At 43.7% G+C, this 18776-nt stretch overlaps 1 protein-coding gene across 4 annotated transcripts in view; it reads right to left on the reverse strand.

The window, feature by feature from the left end:
- SLC37A2 (solute carrier family 37 member 2) overlaps positions 1-18776 on the reverse strand; it is a 65392-nt gene that overhangs the window by 25900 nt on the left and 20716 nt on the right. For all 4 annotated transcript variants that reach the window (XR_014002358.1, XM_081171711.1, XM_081171710.1 and 1 more), the window contains exons 2-5: positions 17963-18044; positions 15317-15404; positions 6542-6620; positions 4359-4494 (exon numbers count right to left, since the gene is read on the reverse strand). Coding sequence is in view for 3 of the 4 variants with exons in the window: in XM_081171711.1 (XP_081027837.1) it covers positions 4359-4494; positions 6542-6620; positions 15317-15404; positions 17963-18044 (385 nt within the window). In the remaining variant the exon portion in view is untranslated. The remainder of the gene's footprint in view (positions 1-4358; positions 4495-6541; positions 6621-15316; positions 15405-17962; positions 18045-18776) is intronic.

The following is an 18776-nucleotide window of genomic DNA, read 5'->3' on the forward strand; positions in this document are numbered from 1 at the left end:
ACCAAGGTACCACTGTACCCTTAAGCCATGGTCCAATTCCAACCTGCCCCCCTCTTCCACCTGTGATGTGTTTTAAAAAGCCATGCACACAATTATTGTGTTACAGTGCCTCATCTAGTTTAGCCCTACACCAAGACCATCAGGACAGCTAAACTCAGTCCCCTGGCAACTGATTGTACACATCCCCAAAAGAGCTGCAGGGACAAAGTCTTCCTCACTGCTCATTCCCAAGCAAGCAGGCCAGGGATCCTGGTTTTCTGAGTCAACTCGAATTTGGGGGTGTTTCCGGGATGCATCTCGCTTCTCTTCATTCTAGACTTCCCGGTGAGCAAAACCTGGCTGGGCTACCACCCAAACCAGTTGTGAAGTTCAATCCATGAAGGAGTGGGAGGAGATTATCATGACTTGTCCCAGAGCCAGTTTCAATTGGGAAGGAAGAACAATGGGACGTCTTGCGCAACCGGCTCTCTAGGGTTTCAGGAACAGTTCTCTCTGAGCACTACGTGGAGATGCTAAGGAGTTAAGCTTTCTTCCCTCAAAGAAACTACTTTCTTCCCTTGGCTCAAGCTTAGGGGATACCCATCCTGGTTTTCAGGTGCAAGATGTTGATTGGCCAGCCCCTGTGACCTGTCACAAAACCACCCGAGCTCAGAGATGATTGGTTGGCCTGAGTCTTCATGGCAAAATCTTCTCAAGGCTGCTCAGCAATGATTGGTTGGCCCTGGTATCAATGGCACAGCCTGCTCAAGGCAAGCTTTTAAAGTAGAAATTAAGTTGTTGTTTTTTAAGTGGCAATCAAATATTTGAGAGCAGGTAAACATGTGATGTCCTTGAAAACATAAGCAATCTTTGGAATGCTTAAGGAATAACATCAGGCTGTGGGCCTGATTTCCCGATCAGGTTTCAGCTGTGCTTTTTATGCTAATAGCCAGCAAAGAAAGGACCACGCCCAGAAAACAGTGTAAACGAGCTCATTATGGAATGATTCACTGGAGTTATATAAGGACGCAGGTATCACTCCGAGAAATTGCTTACTAATGCTTGTATTGGATTTTTCCATAAGTTAATTAATCAATGAATCGCTCGAGTCAAACCAACAGCTTTAGTTAATTGAGCTGTGGGGACAAAGTTTAGTGACAGAGATCAAAACTGAAGGGGACAGTCGCAAGCTTAATTTTTGAAGCTACTGTTTGAAGAAGTTTGGGGGTCTTATATACAAATGATTACCACAGTGTGGATCCGTTTATTAAATTCTATGTTATATCATGCTTTGATCAACAACTTAAAGAAAATGCTTGGTATGCAATCAATCAGTTGAAAAGCACTCACGCTCTTCAGATGTAAATCCCCTGACATTTAAGATATTCCAGGGATGACTGGTCTTAAAATTCTATCTCACATGGCAATTGGAGTGACATCCACAAGGAAAATGCTCTGTTATACCCCAAAGCTCTGAAATTCTCTCCCATCAGAGGCTCATAGGATATTATTATTATTATTATTATTATTATTATTATTATTATTATTATTATTATTATTACCTGATCTGCTTTCTTTGGCATAGTCATCCCATGACAATTCACTATATGTATTTTCTCACAAGAAAGTTTGCCACATAATTTCCAAACAACCGTCTGATCAATGAGCAGAAACAATGAAAATTAAAGGCTCTCTTCCTGTTTCCTTTTTGAAGCAAGTTAAGGTATTTCTTTCTTTGCTGTTGTGCCTTCACTACAAACTGTTTCAGCTCAGCTGTTTGTCATATCCCAGCCTGTTTCTTTCTTATTTTTAATTTCCAAGTGTGCTACTGGTGTTTTCCATATTGCATGTGGGTTGTTTTTAATTGTAAGTACACTGCTCTGGGAAATATACATCGACAGGGAAGTTTTTTAATGTCTGATGTTTTATTGTGTTTTTAATATTCTGTTGGGAGCCGCCCAGAGTGGCTGGGGAAACTCAGGCAGATGGGCAGGGTATAAATTTTTATTACTGTTGTTGTTGTTGTTAACAACAACAACAACAGAAAGCAAAGTACAGTGGACACTCAGGTTGAGAACGTGATCCATGCGGGATGCACGTTCACAACCTGAAGCATCCGCAACCTGCAGCGGTATGTCTGTGCACACACAAGTTGCGATTCAGCGCTTCGGCGTATCCGCCGAAACCCGGACGTAACCTGTTCTGGTACTTCTGGGTTTCGGCGGTCCGTAACCTGAAAAAACGCAGCCTGAAGCGTCTGTAACCCAAGGTATGAATGTATCTCTCAAAAATGCCAGGGTACTTAGGTGCAGCGCTTTTAAGGTAATAAAGTGCCAGTACAGTACTCAGATATTGGAAACGGTGAGGACCGTCACAAAAGTAATACTGGTTGGGTGGAAACTTACTGAATCATCGATTTTGAAATATGCATAAGAGTGGGGCTGAGAAGTTCAGACAGAAACAGAAGCACCACATCCAGGAGTTCCTGCGTCATCAAACACAATAACCTCTCATTTGACTGCCGTGTGTGTCACTCAGACAGACAGGCTCAGCTGGGATGGGAAAATATACTGCATCTTTCTCTAAGTTATTCCGACGGCTAAATATATCAGGTTTCTGTTTGCCCAGACTGCAGTGCATGTGACTATGAGATCCACAGAACTGAGCATCAGAAACCGTTTTCCCATGAGGAAGCAAATGGAGTAGAGGAGGGGCAAACCACTCACTCAAAAGTTCATTGAGCAAGGAAGGTCAGAGGGGGGAAACTTGGCACCCAGGTCCTGCATAAAGGCTACAGGTACTTGATTCTTTATACAGCTCCATCAGTGCACATGGTTATGATGGAGAGAGGTGCCTGCCCCAAGGAGACTGCCATTTATTTTTGCCAGTGGGGCTGACAAGAGGAGGAGGAAAGGAGGAAGCTGACCTAGGCAAAAGATAATCACAATCTAACTTAGAAAGTTAATGAGAGGGGCCCTAGAAGCCACCTTACATGAAATCAAACCTCTGGTGTATTTAGTATCACCTGCACTGACTGGCAGCTGCTCTCCAGGGTTGCAGGCAGGGGTCTTTTCCAGCGGATTGAACCTGTGACCTTCTGATGCAAAGCCGATTCTCTGTCCTTGAGCTACGGCCCTTTCCCAGATGAGGGTGTGCAATAAGCCACTTTATATTAAATCAGGCTAGCAACGCTTTCAAATCCATAGAATAAATCCTTTCTTCTTTTTTTGCAATTGGTTTCAAAGCCAGTTCTGAAGTGGCCCAGGAAGAATCAAGTCCCTGTCCTACTGTCCTTTAACTGGAGACTAGGACCCATACACAAAGGTGCACACATTCCAGTGTATCAGGGAACTTGGGACAGCTGTCAGGGGGGCAGTGGTTGGCTTCTCTTTGTTGGAATTCCTGATCCGTGATTGCAGTCATGGGATTGTTGTCTTTCACATGACGGTATATGTTTTGACCCCACAGAGTGGGAAGTGACGGAGACAGGATGTTTGTGTTACTGTGTTCAGTGAAGTGGGACTATTGTCCTTTGTTCTTTTTCTCTTTGCTGTCTGATGCTTGAGAGAGAGGGAGCCATGTTGCAGTGCTCCGTGTGTGTATGTATGTAAATAAACTTAGATTAGCCAAAATGCTGAGTTGCTGAGGTCTGTTACGTGACTGTGCAAACTCTGCGGATCCCTAAGTGTGCAGGTGTCGGTTGGCATCGGTTGCTATGATGTGCGGGCTAAAGAAAGCTTATGAAGCTCCCGAACTATCGACCAAGAGGGAGGGAACATGCCAGTTGGGCATGTGACTCTGTCAGGGTCCTACTCGAGTGTAGGCTGAACTCCTGACACTCTTCCCACTCATGTGGAACCCAGAACCAAGATGGATCCTCATGTTGTGAGTTGTTCCACCTTGGGAGATGGGCTATCCATCAGCCTGACAGCCAGGTCCATCTGCCTACCACCTGCTTCAAGAGAAAGCTATGTTGGCCCTACGGATATGTTCCTCTCATTATCTGAAAGATGATTTCCCCAAAAACCCTCCTCACTATCTGTGTGAACTGGAAAGACCCACAGAATCACAGTCAGCCATCTAGCCTAGGGTTTCCCAAACTTGGGTCTGCAGCTGTTTTGGGACTACAGTTCCCATCATCCCTGACCACTGGTCCTGCTAGCTAGGGCTGATGGGAGTTGTAGTTCAAAAACAGCTGGTCTAGAAGAACCCCTGATAGAAGCAAATAAGAGCAGGCCTCCTGGGCCTTGGACCCTAGCTCCTTGAGAGACCCACCTCTGGGGCATAACAGATGATACAAGACCTGCTCAGAGACCCCATAGTAGGAAAAGAAAACAGATCTAGAGAACTTAGTTGGCAAGCGTGATGAATGTCTGTACCTGTACGAGAACAAAATACCAGAGTTCATGGATGTTCCAGTAGTAGCCCAGTCCAAATAAGGCAGTGAACAACCCGCTCAGCAACATTCCTCCAGACAGATAGTAGCGCAATGGGAGGCGCTCGCCGAAGACCCCACTGTGGGAGACAGGAAGGAAGAGCGCATGAAACACAACAGCCACTTCTCAAGGATCAGTGCCCAACCAGAAATGAATGTGGAAACAGCTTAGGGCTGCTTAAATTAAAGGAGTAACTGCGGTAGTAACGGAAGCTGGTGTTGCTTCTTCCCACAATCTTCTGGAAAACCATCGTCAACAACACAGCTATTTCCCATGTCGCATTTTCCACACCGACAGAAGCCATCGTGGCTGCATTGTGGTTGTGACACCCTTTGTCTTTGAGGAAGGACACAAATTTTGTAATGCCCTGGCCTGGTCAATTAAGCTGGCCTGTGGTGATAAAAATGGCGTATACACAGCCCTGGAAATAACCCATGGAACTGTTTAATAACTACTTAGGAGACAAGAGAGCAAACAGGATCCATCATGTGGACAAGAGTCCTGTTGACGTCTCAAGCCCTCCATTAGCAGATTTCTTATCTGCCTGCAGTTATGACCATGTTTATGGGAATTCTATATCTCTGATCGGTTTCCTGCGTGGTTTAAGAGGTGAGCTGATTGCTGTCGGTGCGGCTGGCAACTGCCATGCCATGCCAAAGTAATCAAATCTTATGGATTTGTCCTAAGAGCACCTCTTGGGTTGTTTGAGACCTTTTAACAACAACCGAGATACTGAAGTCCATAAGCCAGTGGTTGATCACAGGCAGGGCCTGTGGATGAGAAACAGGCTGGGGCCATATCCGGCCCTTGGGCTTATCTGCCTGGCCCTTGGGGATCTCATCAGATTACGCCCCCTCCCAAACCACTAGCCCTGCTTTGCATTCTCCTTGAGTGGTTATTTTTTTGCCTGGCTGGACTATGTCCTTGAACTCTGACCATACTTCCAGCTTGCCAGGAGAGAGGAGAGAGAACTCTGGATGTTTGTAAAAACTAACCTACTGTAGCAAAGGTCAACGTTCATTGCTCAGCACGCTTTTGTCTTTGGCACTGCCCGCCACTAGAATGTGGCCCCTTGGGCTAAGGAAAAAGGTCCCCCACCTGTCCTGTGGTGTAGGTAAACCAAGACCAAATCTAAATTGCAAATGCCACTGAAGGAGGTGGTGAAATTAAGATCACAAGGATTGCCTTGCTAGATCTGATTCTTATTCCCCCCCTGGGGGTAGGACACATGTCTCCTAACAATTCCCATTGCCCTTAACAAACTACAGTTCCCAAGATTCTTTGGGGGAATCCATGGTTCTTTATAGCGGCATGATACTGCATTAAATGCACAGTGTAGATGGGGCCTGAATCCCACTGTGTTCCGTGGGAATCACTCCCTATTAAATGTTCACAAGATTGCAGCATTAAGGAATGCGTCCTATGGAACCAACAGAGCCTTTTAAGCAGGCATGCTTATGACTTTAACTGTAAGGTAAAGGGACCCCTGACCATTAGGTCCAGTTGTGGCCGACTCTGGGGTTGTGGCGCTCATCTCGCTTTATTGGCTGAGGGAGCCGGCGTACAGCTTCCGAGTCATGTGGCCAGCATGACTAAGCCGCTTCTGGTGAACCAGAGCAGCGCACGGAAACACCGTTTACCTTCCTGCTGGAGCGGTACCTATTTATCTACTTGCACTTTGACGTGCTTTCGAACTGCTAGGTGGGCAGGAGCAGGGACTGAGCAATGGGAGCTCACCCTGTTGCGGGGATTCGAACCGCCGACCTTCTGATTGGCAAGTCCTAGGCTCTGTGGTTTAACCCACAGCGCCACCCGCGTCCCTCTGACTTCAACTGTAGACCTATACAAACTCAGTGCACACTAGAGATCCAGGGTGGAGTAATGGTTGTTAGAGTGTTGGGAGATCAGGGTTCGATTCCCCACTCAGCCATGAATCTCACTGGGCAACCTTGGGCCTGTCACCATTTCTTGGCCTAACCTACCTCAAAGAGTTGTTGTGAGGGTGAAATAGGGAGAAGGAGACCCATGTACACCCCCTTGAGCTCCTTGGAAGATCAAGGTGGTATATAAATGAAATAAACAAGTAAATGTGTCATTTCTTTCCTTCCTGCATTCTGAATATATACCTGATGTACATTCCTATAGCGTAGGCAACAAGGAACGCATTATCCAGGGCTCCAAAGAGTTCTTTGTAGTTGTCCTGATCTGGAAGAAGCAACAGTATGGGTTACGTTCAGGGGCAGCCGTACCCCACTGGGCAAAAGAAATATCAAGCTCACGCAGGTTCCTGTATTGAGGCAGCTGGCTCCCCCCACTTTTCTTTTCATTTTTGCAGTGAGCAGGGAAGAGCAGTTTCTGGCTGCTGATCAGCCACACAAAATTTTGGAGCAGAATATCACACATTTTGTCTGTTTTGGTTTTACGAATTTCCTACTTTCATTTTTTTTTTTTATAAAATTTTTATTGGTTTTACGAAATTTTTAAAAAAACAAACAAACACTTAAGAAAACAAACATACACGTATAATTTCATAACATATTTTCATAAACCTCTTTTCTAAGACTTCCCCATACCCCCCCTTTCTGCATCCCAATGTCCATAATTTTATAGCAACTCCCAATTGTTACTTTCCAACCTTAATCATCTTAGTCATCTCTATATTCTAACCTTATGTCACTGTATCCCTTTGTTCCTAAGAACCAAAACACTCTAACATTCATTAAGTTTATAATAGTCCTTAAGATATCTTTTGAATTTTCTCCATTCTTCTTCCGCTGTCTCTTTTCCTTGATCACGGATTCTGCCTGTCATCTCTGCCAATGTCATATAGTCCATCACTTTCATCTGCCATTCTTCCAGAGTGGGTAGATCTTGTGTCTTCCAATACTTTGCGATGAGTATTCTTGCTGCTGTTGTAGCGTACATGAAAAAAGCTCTGTCCTTCTTTGGCACCAATTGGCCGACAATGCCCAAGAGAAAGGCCTCTGGTTTTTTAGGAAAAGTACATTTAAGTACCTTTTTCATTTCATTATAAATCATTTCCCAGAAAGCCTTAATCTTCGGGCATGTCCACCAAAGGTGGTAGAAGGTACCTTCAGTCTCTTTGCATTTCCAACATTTGTTATCGGGCAAATGATAAATTTTTGCCAGCTTGACTGGGGTCATGTACCACCTGTATACCATTTTCATAATGTTTTCCTTTAAGGCATTACATGCCGTAAATTTGATACCGGTGTTCCATAACCATTCCCAGTCATCTGACATAATGTTATGACCAACATCCTGTGCCCACTTAATCATGGCTGATTTGACTGTTTCCTCCTCTGTATTCCACTTCAGCAACAAGTTATACATTCTAGATAAATTCTTAGTGGTAGGTTCTAGCAATTCGGTTTCTAATTTTGATTTTTCCACCTGGAAGCCGACTTTCCTGTCCTGTTTAAAAAATTCCATTATTTGACGGTATTGAAACCAATTTTCCACTTTATGTTTCAATTTTTCCTGGCTTTGTAATTTAAACTTATCTCCATCCTGTTCTAAGATTTCCCAATACTTCGGCCATCCGACCTCCATATTGAGTTTTTTCACAGCATTAGCCTCCACTGGTGACACCCATCTAGGGGTTTTATTTTCCAATAGATCTTTATATCTTATCCAAACATTAAACAATGCTTTTCTAACAATGTGATTTTTGAAGGCACTGTTAACTTTATCATACCAAAGATATGCATGCCAACCAAAAGCATTGTTGAAACCTTCCAGATCCAAAATGTCTGTATTCTCGAGGAGCATCCATTCTTTGAGCCAGCAAAAAGCTGCTGCCTCATAGTACAATTTTAGGTCCGGCAGGGCAAAACCCCCTCTTTCTTTAGCATCTGTCAGTATTTTAAATTTAATTCGGGGCTTTTTGCCCTGCCAGACAAATTTCGAAATATCTTTATGCCACCTCTTAAAACATTCCATCTTGTCAATAATCTGCAAGGTCTGAAACAAAAATAGCATTCTAGGCAATACATTCATTTTAATTACTGCAATTCGGCCTAACATTGACAGTTTCAAATTTGACCATATTTCTAAGTCTTTTTTGATTTCTGACCAACATTTCTCATAGTTGTCCTTATACAAATTCTGATTCTTGGATGTTAGATAAACCCCTAGATATTTGACCTTTTTGACCACAGTCAAACCTGTTTCCTCTTGAAATTTCTCCTTTTCCATATCTGTTAGGTTTTTCCCTAAAACTTTGGTTTTTAGCTTGTTCAACTTAAATCCAGCTACCTGGCCAAACTGTTGTATTATTTCTAATACCTTTTTCGTACTAGTGTTTGGCTCTTGCAAAGTCAATACTAAGTCATCTGCGAACGCTCTTAATTTGTAATGTTTAGCTCCGACCTGCACACCTTTAACCTGCTGGTCATTTCTTATCATATTCAGCAAGACCTCCAGAACTGTAATAAAAAGTAATGGGGAGATCGGGCACCCCTGTCGTGTTCCTTTTTCTATCTTAAGCTCCTCAGTCACCACATTATTTACAATCAGTTTGGCCTTTTGTTCAGAGTATATTGCAGCCATACCATTCTCAAAACCCGGACCTACCCCCATCCTATGCAGATTCTTCTTCATAAAACTCCAAGAAATATTGTCAAAGGCTTTCTCCGCGTCTACAAATATCAATACTGCTTTAGTGTTTATATTCACCTCTAGCTTTTCCAGAATGTCTATAACATTCCTTACATTGTCCGCCAGGTGTCTTTTAGGGAGAAAGCCTGCTTGGTCCTTATGAATCATCTCCATCAAAACTCTTTTAAGTCTTTTTGCCAAAATGTCTGCAAAAATTTTGTAATCCACATTGAGCAATGATATTGGGCGGTAGTTCTTGAGTTGGGTCTTTTCAGTCTCTGACTTTGGTATAAGTGAAATGTAAGCCTCTTTCCACGATTCAGGTGCCCTTTTTCCTTCAAGGATCTCATTACAAACTTCTCTTAATGGTTGAATCAACCATTCCTTCAGCGATTTGTAGTATCTAGAAGTCAATCCATCTGGTCCCGGAGATTTGCCCAGTTGCATATTCTGAATGGCAGCCTCTATCTCTTGTTCTGAGATTCTCTGGTTCAAGTCCATCTTACTTTGCTGAGAGATGTTTTGTAATCCATATCTTCCAAGGAATTTGTCTATATCTTCTTCATTTTGCGGGCCTTGAGTATAAAGTTTTTTGAAATAACTTAAAAAGCAATTTCTAATTTCATTGGGTTTAGATATGTTCTTTCCATCCACCTCTAGGCTTGTAACTGTATTTAGTTTCTGCCTTTTCTTCAATTGCCAAGCCAAAAGTTTACCACATTTATTTGCTGATTCAAAAGTTTTTTGCTTCATTTGCTTTATCTTCCATTCAATCTCTTGGTTCATCAATTCCATATATTGGGTTTGATATAACTTGATCTCTCTTAAAATGTCCTGAGACTTTGGTTTTGTTCTTAATTTCCTCTCTCCTTCTTTTATCATTTCCAAGATCTTCTCTTTTTTCTCATTTTGTTTTTTCCTCTTTATTGAGTTTTGTTGAATCAAAAGTCCTCTCATAACCGCTTTACTTGCATCCCAGATCACTCTTTTCTCGACGTCGGTCCTCAAATTTATTTCAAAATAGTCTTTTAGGGTCTTTTGGGCCTTCGTGAGAATCTCCTTATCTCGAAAGAGGGTGTCATTCATTCTCCATCTAAATTGACCAGATATTGTGGGTTTCATCTCCATCTTCACGGCGTTATGGTCGGAGCAAGTTTTTGGACAGATTTCCACTTTCTTAATCTTTGGAGCCAGTCCACTAGTAACCCAAATTTGGTCAATTCTGGTCCAGGTCATCATTGCTTGGGAGAAAAAGGTTCCCTCTCTCTCCAGAGGGTTCCTTGTTCTCCAAATGTCTATCAAGTCCATATTTTCTGTCATTTCGAAAAAAGTCTTAGGGAGTCTCCCTTCTTTAGTGACTGTTAGTCTTTGTGCCCTGTCCATATTAGTGGAGACCACGCCATTCATGTCTCCCATGATTATCATATTATAATCCAAATAGTCCGTCAAGGTTTCATGAAGTCTCTTAAAGAAGTCAGATTTGCCTTCATTTGGTGCATAAATTCCAACAACTAAGAATTTTTCTCCATGTACTTGTATCTCCACAGCCAGATATCTCCCTTGTTCATCTTTGAATATCATTTTTGGAGCCCATTTCTCCTTCACATATATTACAACTCCTCTCTTCTTAACTTTATCTGATGAAATAAATTCTTGTCCTAGCCTTTTATTTGAAAGTAATCTCCTATGGGCTCTGGTTATGTGGGTTTCTTGTAAGCATATCAAGTCCAATTGTTCTTTATTCAATATATGAAATACTTGTCTTCTCTTCAAAGGCCCATTGAGCCCATTACAATTCCAACTAAGGAATTGCAGAGCCATCTTGTTATTTTCTTAAGACTCCTCCGACAGCTCCAAGTTGTTGCTCTTCTTCTGATGGTAATGATTTTTGTCCAGGCAAGAGATTCAAGATGTCCAATGCTCTCCTCTGTTCTGCAAGTACGTCCACAGTCCCCTTCTGTAAATCCTCCTGGTATCTTGCCAAAAATTTGTCTTTGTCTTGAATTGTCTTTATTTTCACTTTCTTTGCCTTGTAGTCAAATGACAGTCCTTGTGGGAACTCCCACCTAAAGCGAATAGTATTCTTCTTTAGCAAGAGAACCAGGTCCTTGTAAAAGTTTCTTAAATCCAGAATGTATTTTGGGATGTCTTTAAAGATCTGTACAGCTGAGTTTCCAATTTGCAGGGCCTTTTCGAAGTGTAATCCTAATATTTTGTCTCTTTCCTCCTTGGATCTGAGTGTAATCAAACAGTCTCTCGGTGTCTTTCTATCTTGCTTTTTACCCAATCTGAAGGCAGTCGTAATTTTAAATTCGTCTTCCTCAAGGTCCCAACAATCCACAAACTCCCGTGTCAAGTATTCCACAAGGCTGTCTCTTTCGTTCTCCGGAATCAGTCTTAATTTTAAGTTTCTCTCTTTCCTCTGTAAGTCCCACAAGGCCAATGTTGCATCATGCTCATAGACCTTCTTGGCAAGGGGCTCTAGCTTCTCCTGTGTCTCTCCGGCAGTGGCTTTGGCCTCCTCGGCAATTTGGCGCGTGGTGGCGTTCTCCTCTACCAATCTATTTATAGATTCTGTATTCTGATTCAATCTTGCTGATATTTCTGTTAATTTTTGTGTGTTCTCTGAAGTCTGTTTTGTCAAAGACTCCAGGGTTTGGTTTATCTTGAGCAAGGCCTCTGTCACAGCTTCCATAGAGACGGCTGCTCCTTTGTCTTGACCTGTTGTTCCTGCTGATCCGGCTGTTGCGCCTGAAATTGAACCTCTTTTCTTTGCCTGTTGCAGCTGCAGCTGTTGTTGTTGCTGTTGTTGCTTGATCTTGGCTCTTGTCACTATCTCTTCTTGTGGGCCACTCATGTCAAGGTCAATTCCCACGGGATTTGTTCTCCCTTGGAAAATTCCACTATCTTAAGCCGTGCCGAACTTTACTTTATCCTCTAGAGGGAGCAAATCAAAATGGCCATAGAACAAAATTTCCAAGTACCAAAACAAAGGAGACAGTCCAAAAAGTGAGAAAAAGGGGAAATTAACACAGTCCAAGCCAATGTTACTAAATCAAATTGCCACAGTTGCCCAATTTATACTGTTTCTTCTTGTGATATACAATAGTCAGGCAGTGTAAAAACTTTGTATCAAAGTATCACTTCACAGGGAAAAGTCAGTTCAGTGTACTAAGAAGGCAGACCGTTTCGTACAATCCAACAGATGAGACAGCAGATGTTTTTTTCCTCCAAATAAGTCATGCAGTTAATGGTCAGATTCGCCTCCCCTCTGCCCTGCTTGCTAGAGGGGAGATCAAAGGTTTAAATGTCCGGTTTAGCTGATCAAAGGACAGATTTAAACGGATGCAGGTTTAAAGTTCCGTTGCTTTCGCTTTCATGCAGTCGGGGGGAGGCAGACTTCCTTTGTTTAAATCTCCCCCGTTTTTAGCCCAATTTTTAAAAGTAAAAGAGTCCCAGTTATTTTTCAGTTCTTACTCACGGGGAATCAGTCCGAATTTCTTTTCAGGAAGGAATCGGCGCTCTCCGCTTATGGCGACGCGGCTTCACTTCGCAGGCTGGGTAGCGACTCTCAGCACCGCGCTCACTCCCGATGTCGATCCGTAGCCTTTAAAAAGGCTCTTTCACGGTACCGGGGGGCGCAAAGGTGCCCACCGAGTCTCCTTGTTCTCAGGCTTCTGCGCCTGGGATTTTAGGGGTCCCCCGCTTGCCGTAGCGGGTAAGACCCGAACTTGCGAAGCAGTCCTTCTCCGGAGCTCGGAGCTAGGACCGCCATTAAGCGCTGGCACCGACCGGAAGTCTCCGAATTTCCTACTTTCAAGGTTTCCAGGTCAACTCCTGTGTACTGTTCTCTTAGTTGCACTCTGAAGTGGTACAGTCCCAGCAGGGCTATAAGGTAAAGGTAAAGGTAAAGGGACGCCCGACCATTAGGTCCAGTCATGGCCGACTCTGGGGTTGCAGCACTCATCTCGCTTTACTGGCCGAGGGAGCCGGCTTACAGCTTCTGGGTCATGTGGCTAGCATGACTAAGCCGCTTCTGGCGAACCAGAGCAGTGCACGGAAACACCGTTTACCTTCCCGCCAGAATGGTACCTATTTATCTACTTGCACTTTGACGTGCTTTCAAACTGCTAGGTTGGCAGGAGCAGGGACTGAGCAATGGGAGCTCACCCCGTCGCGGGGATTCGAACCGCCGACCTTCTGATCGGCAAGTCCTAGGCTCTATGGTTTAACCCACAGCACCACCCGTGTCCCCAGCAGGGCTATAGCTCAGGCTTCTTTAAAACGTCAACACGAGTGTGTTCCACCTCTCCATTTCTTTTCTGGATGCAAACCGTGTGTGCTCTTAAGTGCAGGCAAATGCAGCCATGCATGCATCAAGGTTGTGGCTGCATAATGGGAACACGGGGAGCCTCCCTCGCAGGGCTGTTGTATAGTCGAGCCTCCCTTGCAGCCCATTCTCCTTGCTGCATCCTATAAATGGAACTTCTCTTCCACCTTTCTCCCCTCCTTCAAAATGCGCCTTGTCCACGTGGCTGTTTGTATGCCTTTTTAATTCCGCATTCTCAGTATAACCTGGACGCACACTTGACTGCATTTGCCTGCACTTACGAGCACATGCTTTGCATCCAGAAAATCTCCCGGTGCTGCGAAAGACCTTGGCCTGAGAGCCACTGTCTTTTTTTTAAAATGAATATTTATTAGCATTTTCATAAAGAACAAAACATATAACAACAAGCACAGAGATAAACAAAGAAAAAACAAGAAAAATACAAAAATCGAAAACATAAAAAAGAACAATTAAAAACACCTGATTGTTCATATACTTTTTCTCTTTTACCCTATTTCTCAGACCTCCTCACACCTCCCCTTCCTGTATTCCAGTTTAAATTGTTGGTTCAACAAATCCTTGATCTACTTCTCCCATTTAACTTAATTTAATTTATTCTATCATTTTATTAATTAACTTTTCTTCTTTCTTCCATTTCCTTGATTTATATTTACTCACTTTATTTTCATTTAATTTAGGCCATTTTAAAAATAAAACAATTTCAACTTATTCAATTTTACCCATCATTTTCCTAAGGTCGACCAAGAGTTTCCCTTCCACGTCTTTCCCCCTTTCCATACCAATAGCAAAACAAAATAAAAATAAAAATAAAACAAACTATATTTATATACCCTTTGGATTCCCAAACTCCACCCACCCTTTTCCCGGTTTCAGTCCCCAACAACAAAATCTCAGTCCCGATATTCTGTTTAGCCTGGCGATCTCACGTCCAAGGCTCTCAATTCTCTCTCAGTTCCTCTCTGCCGGTCTTTTTGATAGTCTTTAATGTTAAACTTCAAATCGGCCTGAGAGCCACTGTCAGTCAGGCAGTATATAAATTTAAGAAATAATAATAATGGACAGCACTGGGTCAAATGGGCACATCGTGAAAGACAGCTTAAGGCAGTTTCCTTAACCCTCCCTCCCTCCCACCGCTCTTTCACCCATTGCCTATTCCAAGCTGTAAGCTCCTTGCAGACGGGGACCTGTGTCTTTTTGCCTAAGCAGCTCTGTAAAGGTACAGTTTACCCTGAAATTGCACTGTAGAAATATATCTGTGGAAAGCCTGACTGCACAGTGGAAACCAAACTGCAACCAATCTGCTAATGAGGCTCCACAACGACATTGCAAACAAACGCAGATAAGATACGCCAAGGTTGCTAATCACATCAGAATAAACTGTTGGCCCTCGAGGCATCCCGTTCCGGTTATTGAATACGAATCAGTTGAGATCAGAGAGCCTAAATTGGCCATAAAGGCTGCCTAGTCACCTGAGGTTTCCAGGAAAAGGACTCTGGATACAGCCCACAACTCAAGCGTCTGTGGAAAGCAGGAGGGTTAAAGAAGGAACAACACTCCTGCTGTTTTCCAGGCGACAACTCTGAAAGCCACATGTCCAAGTTGCGGAAGTCACAAATAGCTTTTCCATATCCACCAACACAGAAAGTTGTTTTCTACCAAGCTCAGACCTTCGGTCCACTGAGCTGATTACTGTCTGTACTACACTGACTCTCGAAGCTTTGCCAGTCCTACCTGGAGGTGTCAGGAACTGACCCCGCGACCCTTTACCTGCAAAGCAATTGCTCTGCCATGGACCTATGGTCCTTCCCTACCTTACAGCGCTGTATGCTACACAATTTTGTCCTGTCCTCCATCACTTTATGAAGGCCAAGAGAGGGTGTACGTTTGCTCTTCTGGGGAAAGATACAGCAGAAAACCAATGCAGCCTTACCAAAAGGCTTCCAGTCACACCACGTAGTGCTGTTTGATTCATTGTGCGGATTGGGTCCCCGCGAAGAACAGTTATAATGCAGTTCACTCTGGGGGAGAAACACACACAGAGAACAGGCAAATGAGTCAAAGATTCTTTATTCATTCATTAAATTTACACCCTCCCCAAAGAGCCCAGGGTGAGAAAAACATTGGGCAAAATATTTCTGCATTGCAGGGGGGTTGGACCTGGCAATACTTGTGGTCCCTTCCAACTCTACAATTCTATGAATTTAAAACAACCACAAACACAGTTTCAAAGCATTCTCTCCACAGGTGATTTTGGGGCTGCCAGGAGCAGCATGCTTCAGCCACCAAATGCCTGGGTATATAGGGATGTTTTAAAATATCTCCTGGAAGTCAATAATGAGGGAGACAGATGCACCTCACTGAGGGGAACATTCCAGAAATAGGGAGCCACCACTGAAAAGGCCCTGTCGTGGGTCAATGCCAACTGGGCAGCCTCCGGTGGTGGCACTGCCAACAAGGTTTCACTTGCCAAACATAGGGGTTGCGAATAGTGGGGATGGCACACTTTTAGGTCCTTGGTCCCAGGCCATTAAGGGCTTTAAAGACTAGCACCAATGCCTTGAATTTGGTCTGGTAGCTCACTGACAGCCAGGGCAGAGCAACACATGGCCCCATCGGGCTGCCCCGCTAACCAGCCCAGCAGTCACATACTTACTTAAGACATTTCTATACCGCCTAACGGTTCACATTTCTAAGAGGCGTACATAGAAACAATCGGCAGGAAATGGAACAATTGAAAATCGCCATAAAGCCATGCTGCACTAGCTATAGCCTCCAGAAAGTCTTCAAGGGCAGCCCTGCCCATTGCAGTAGTCAGATGGGAGGTCACCGGACAATTGAGGCCAGGAATGGCCCTAGCTAAGCAGCCTAAACTGGGCTTAAGTACTCCTACCCACAAAAGCCTACCTACTCGAGATTCTAGTGGCAAGTTGGAATCCAGGAGGTCGCAGAGACTCTCTTTTAAATTTATTTATTATTTATACTCCACCCATCTGGCTGAATTTCCCCAGCCACTCTGGACAGCTCCCAATCAAGTATTAAAAACAATACAGCATTAAATATTAAAAACTTCCCTAAACAGGGCTGCCTTCAGATGTCTTTTAAAGATAGGATAGCTGCTTATTTCCTTCACATGTGAAGGGAGGGCGTTCCACAGGGCAGGCGCCACTACCGAGAAGGCCCTCTGCCTGGTTCCCTGTAACCTCACTTCTCGCAATGAGGGAACCGCCAGAAGGCCCTCGGAGCAGGACCTCAGTGTCTGGGCTGAACAATGAGGGTGGAGACGCTCCTTCAGGATCGAGGCCATTTAGGGCTTTAAAGGTCAGCACCAAGACTTTGAATTGTGCTCGGAAATGTACTCTGAACCTGTTCCTTCAAAGGGAATGAAACCCCACTCATGACAGGAAATGGGAGCCAACTCCTAGGGGCTGTGGTTCCTTTGGACCCCCAATAAAATATTTGAGGGGGCAGTGCCATTCAAACAGCATGTACGCATCTTGTGATTATGTGGGGTGGGCTTAGCTTCCCCTCCCCTCAATATTTTATTCAACTTGGCACCCTTGGGACAGGCCACACACCCAATAAATTATCTTTACACACAGAGTGCCGGAAGGGATACACATGTGAAAATGTATTTTTATACATCTGGCAAACAACAAAGGTGCTGGTTGCAAGGAAACAAGAAAGGCCAGCTATGAAAACGGATTAAAATTAATAGAAGGATGAGAAGGCAATTAAAGAAGAAGAATGAAGTGGCAACATCAGGAAGCAATGGGCATATGCTTGTAGCAGGAGCGGGAAACCAAATTATTATTTTTTAAAAAATTGTATTACATTTAAATAATTTGGATTGACTTGTTAAAATCTGGGAAACTAATAAAAACAAGTATATAAAAAGGGACAGGCCATACGCCAGGTTCTCAGGCATGCTGGTTTCATATAGCACCATCAGCATGGATGCAATTTTAAAGGGCACAAGACAACAGGTCCCTGCCCCCAGGGGCTTACAATCTAGAAAACATTACGGGGATACACCAGAGGAACAGGAGGGAAGTGGAGGAAGGGGAAGAGTTCAAATATGCCTTCTTACAGCTGAAGCCAGTGAATGTTTACTTGGAAGTGGATCTCACTAAAATTCAATGGGGCTTCTTCCCAGGGACACCTGTATAGGATTGCATGCCCCACCTTGTGTCCAAAGATACATAGCTGTCAAGCGTCCCTTATTTGGCGGGACAGTCCCTTATCCCGGTGCCATGTCCCGCTGCTGTCCCTTATTGATGATGTCCCTTAAATAAGCTACTGAAGGTAATGGAGCCCTTTCTGTGTCCAGCTGTGCTTTGTCAACAACAAATTGTTGCTGTTTTTTGTGTTGAATATATGCTATATGGTAATTTATGGACCTATTAGGTATGTAAAGCCATTTGCACGCAACAAAATATGTATGTTACCAAGGTAATTGTTGATCCCTTATTTTGGCTGCTGATCCCTTATTTTTGAGGCTGCTGGTCCCTATTTTCAAATCTGTAAGTTGACAGCTATGAAAGATAGCCCCTCACCCCTGGGGACCGATGCTACGTACCTTTACTATACTAATGGGCTTCCGCGAGAGATGGAAAGTGGTATAACACAGGAACGTCAACACAAGAATTAATCCCCGGTACCTAGAAAAGAAGACACACATGAAAGATAGAGCAAACAGCGAGAAAGATGGAAAACAGTGATAAGCTTTAACTGTTATCTCTGAAGGCTGAAGTCTCACCAGCTTGCTTGAGCAGTCTGCAGAAAAATAAATGTCTACCACATCCTCTGGGGGGAAGAGAACCAAAGCTGGGAGGTCATTTTACTCCCCGTTTAAGCTACAGAAACTGGTATGCTTTAACTCTACATCCAAGGGCACCGTGTATCAAAGGAAAACCCTACTGCTTATTTCATTATCATTAAATTTATATCCTGCCCTTCTTCCCAAAGGAGCCCGGGGCAGCAGATGGCATGTGGTAATAATACGAACATATTTAAAACAATTCCAGTGCAGATGCAGACTGAGAACAATTTCAACTTAATGAAAGGCTGTGTGAAAAAGTTCTTCAAGCAGGTACTGAAAATACAGCAGAGTCGGTGCCTAACGCTGGGGAAGGCATTCGAAAGGACAGGTGCTACAACCCTAAAAAGCCTGTTGTTCTGCTGTTACAACCATCAATGTATGGTGCACTACTAAGTACGATAGGGAAGGCTCTTGACCCAAAGAGCTTAATGGCATATAAGCCAAAGGCTACGTGAAAAAGATCACATGACCACACGGAAAAGATCACATGATCTACTACTACTGCAAAAGTAAGGGCCACCTTTCCTGCTCGCTTTGCTCGCCAACCCCAGCTACCACCTTCTCTTTACAC

The sequence above is a fragment of the Podarcis bocagei genome (genome assembly GCF_964188305.1).
Source record: "Podarcis bocagei genome assembly, chromosome: 15".
Lineage (NCBI taxonomy): Eukaryota > Metazoa > Chordata > Lepidosauria > Squamata > Lacertidae > Podarcis > Podarcis bocagei.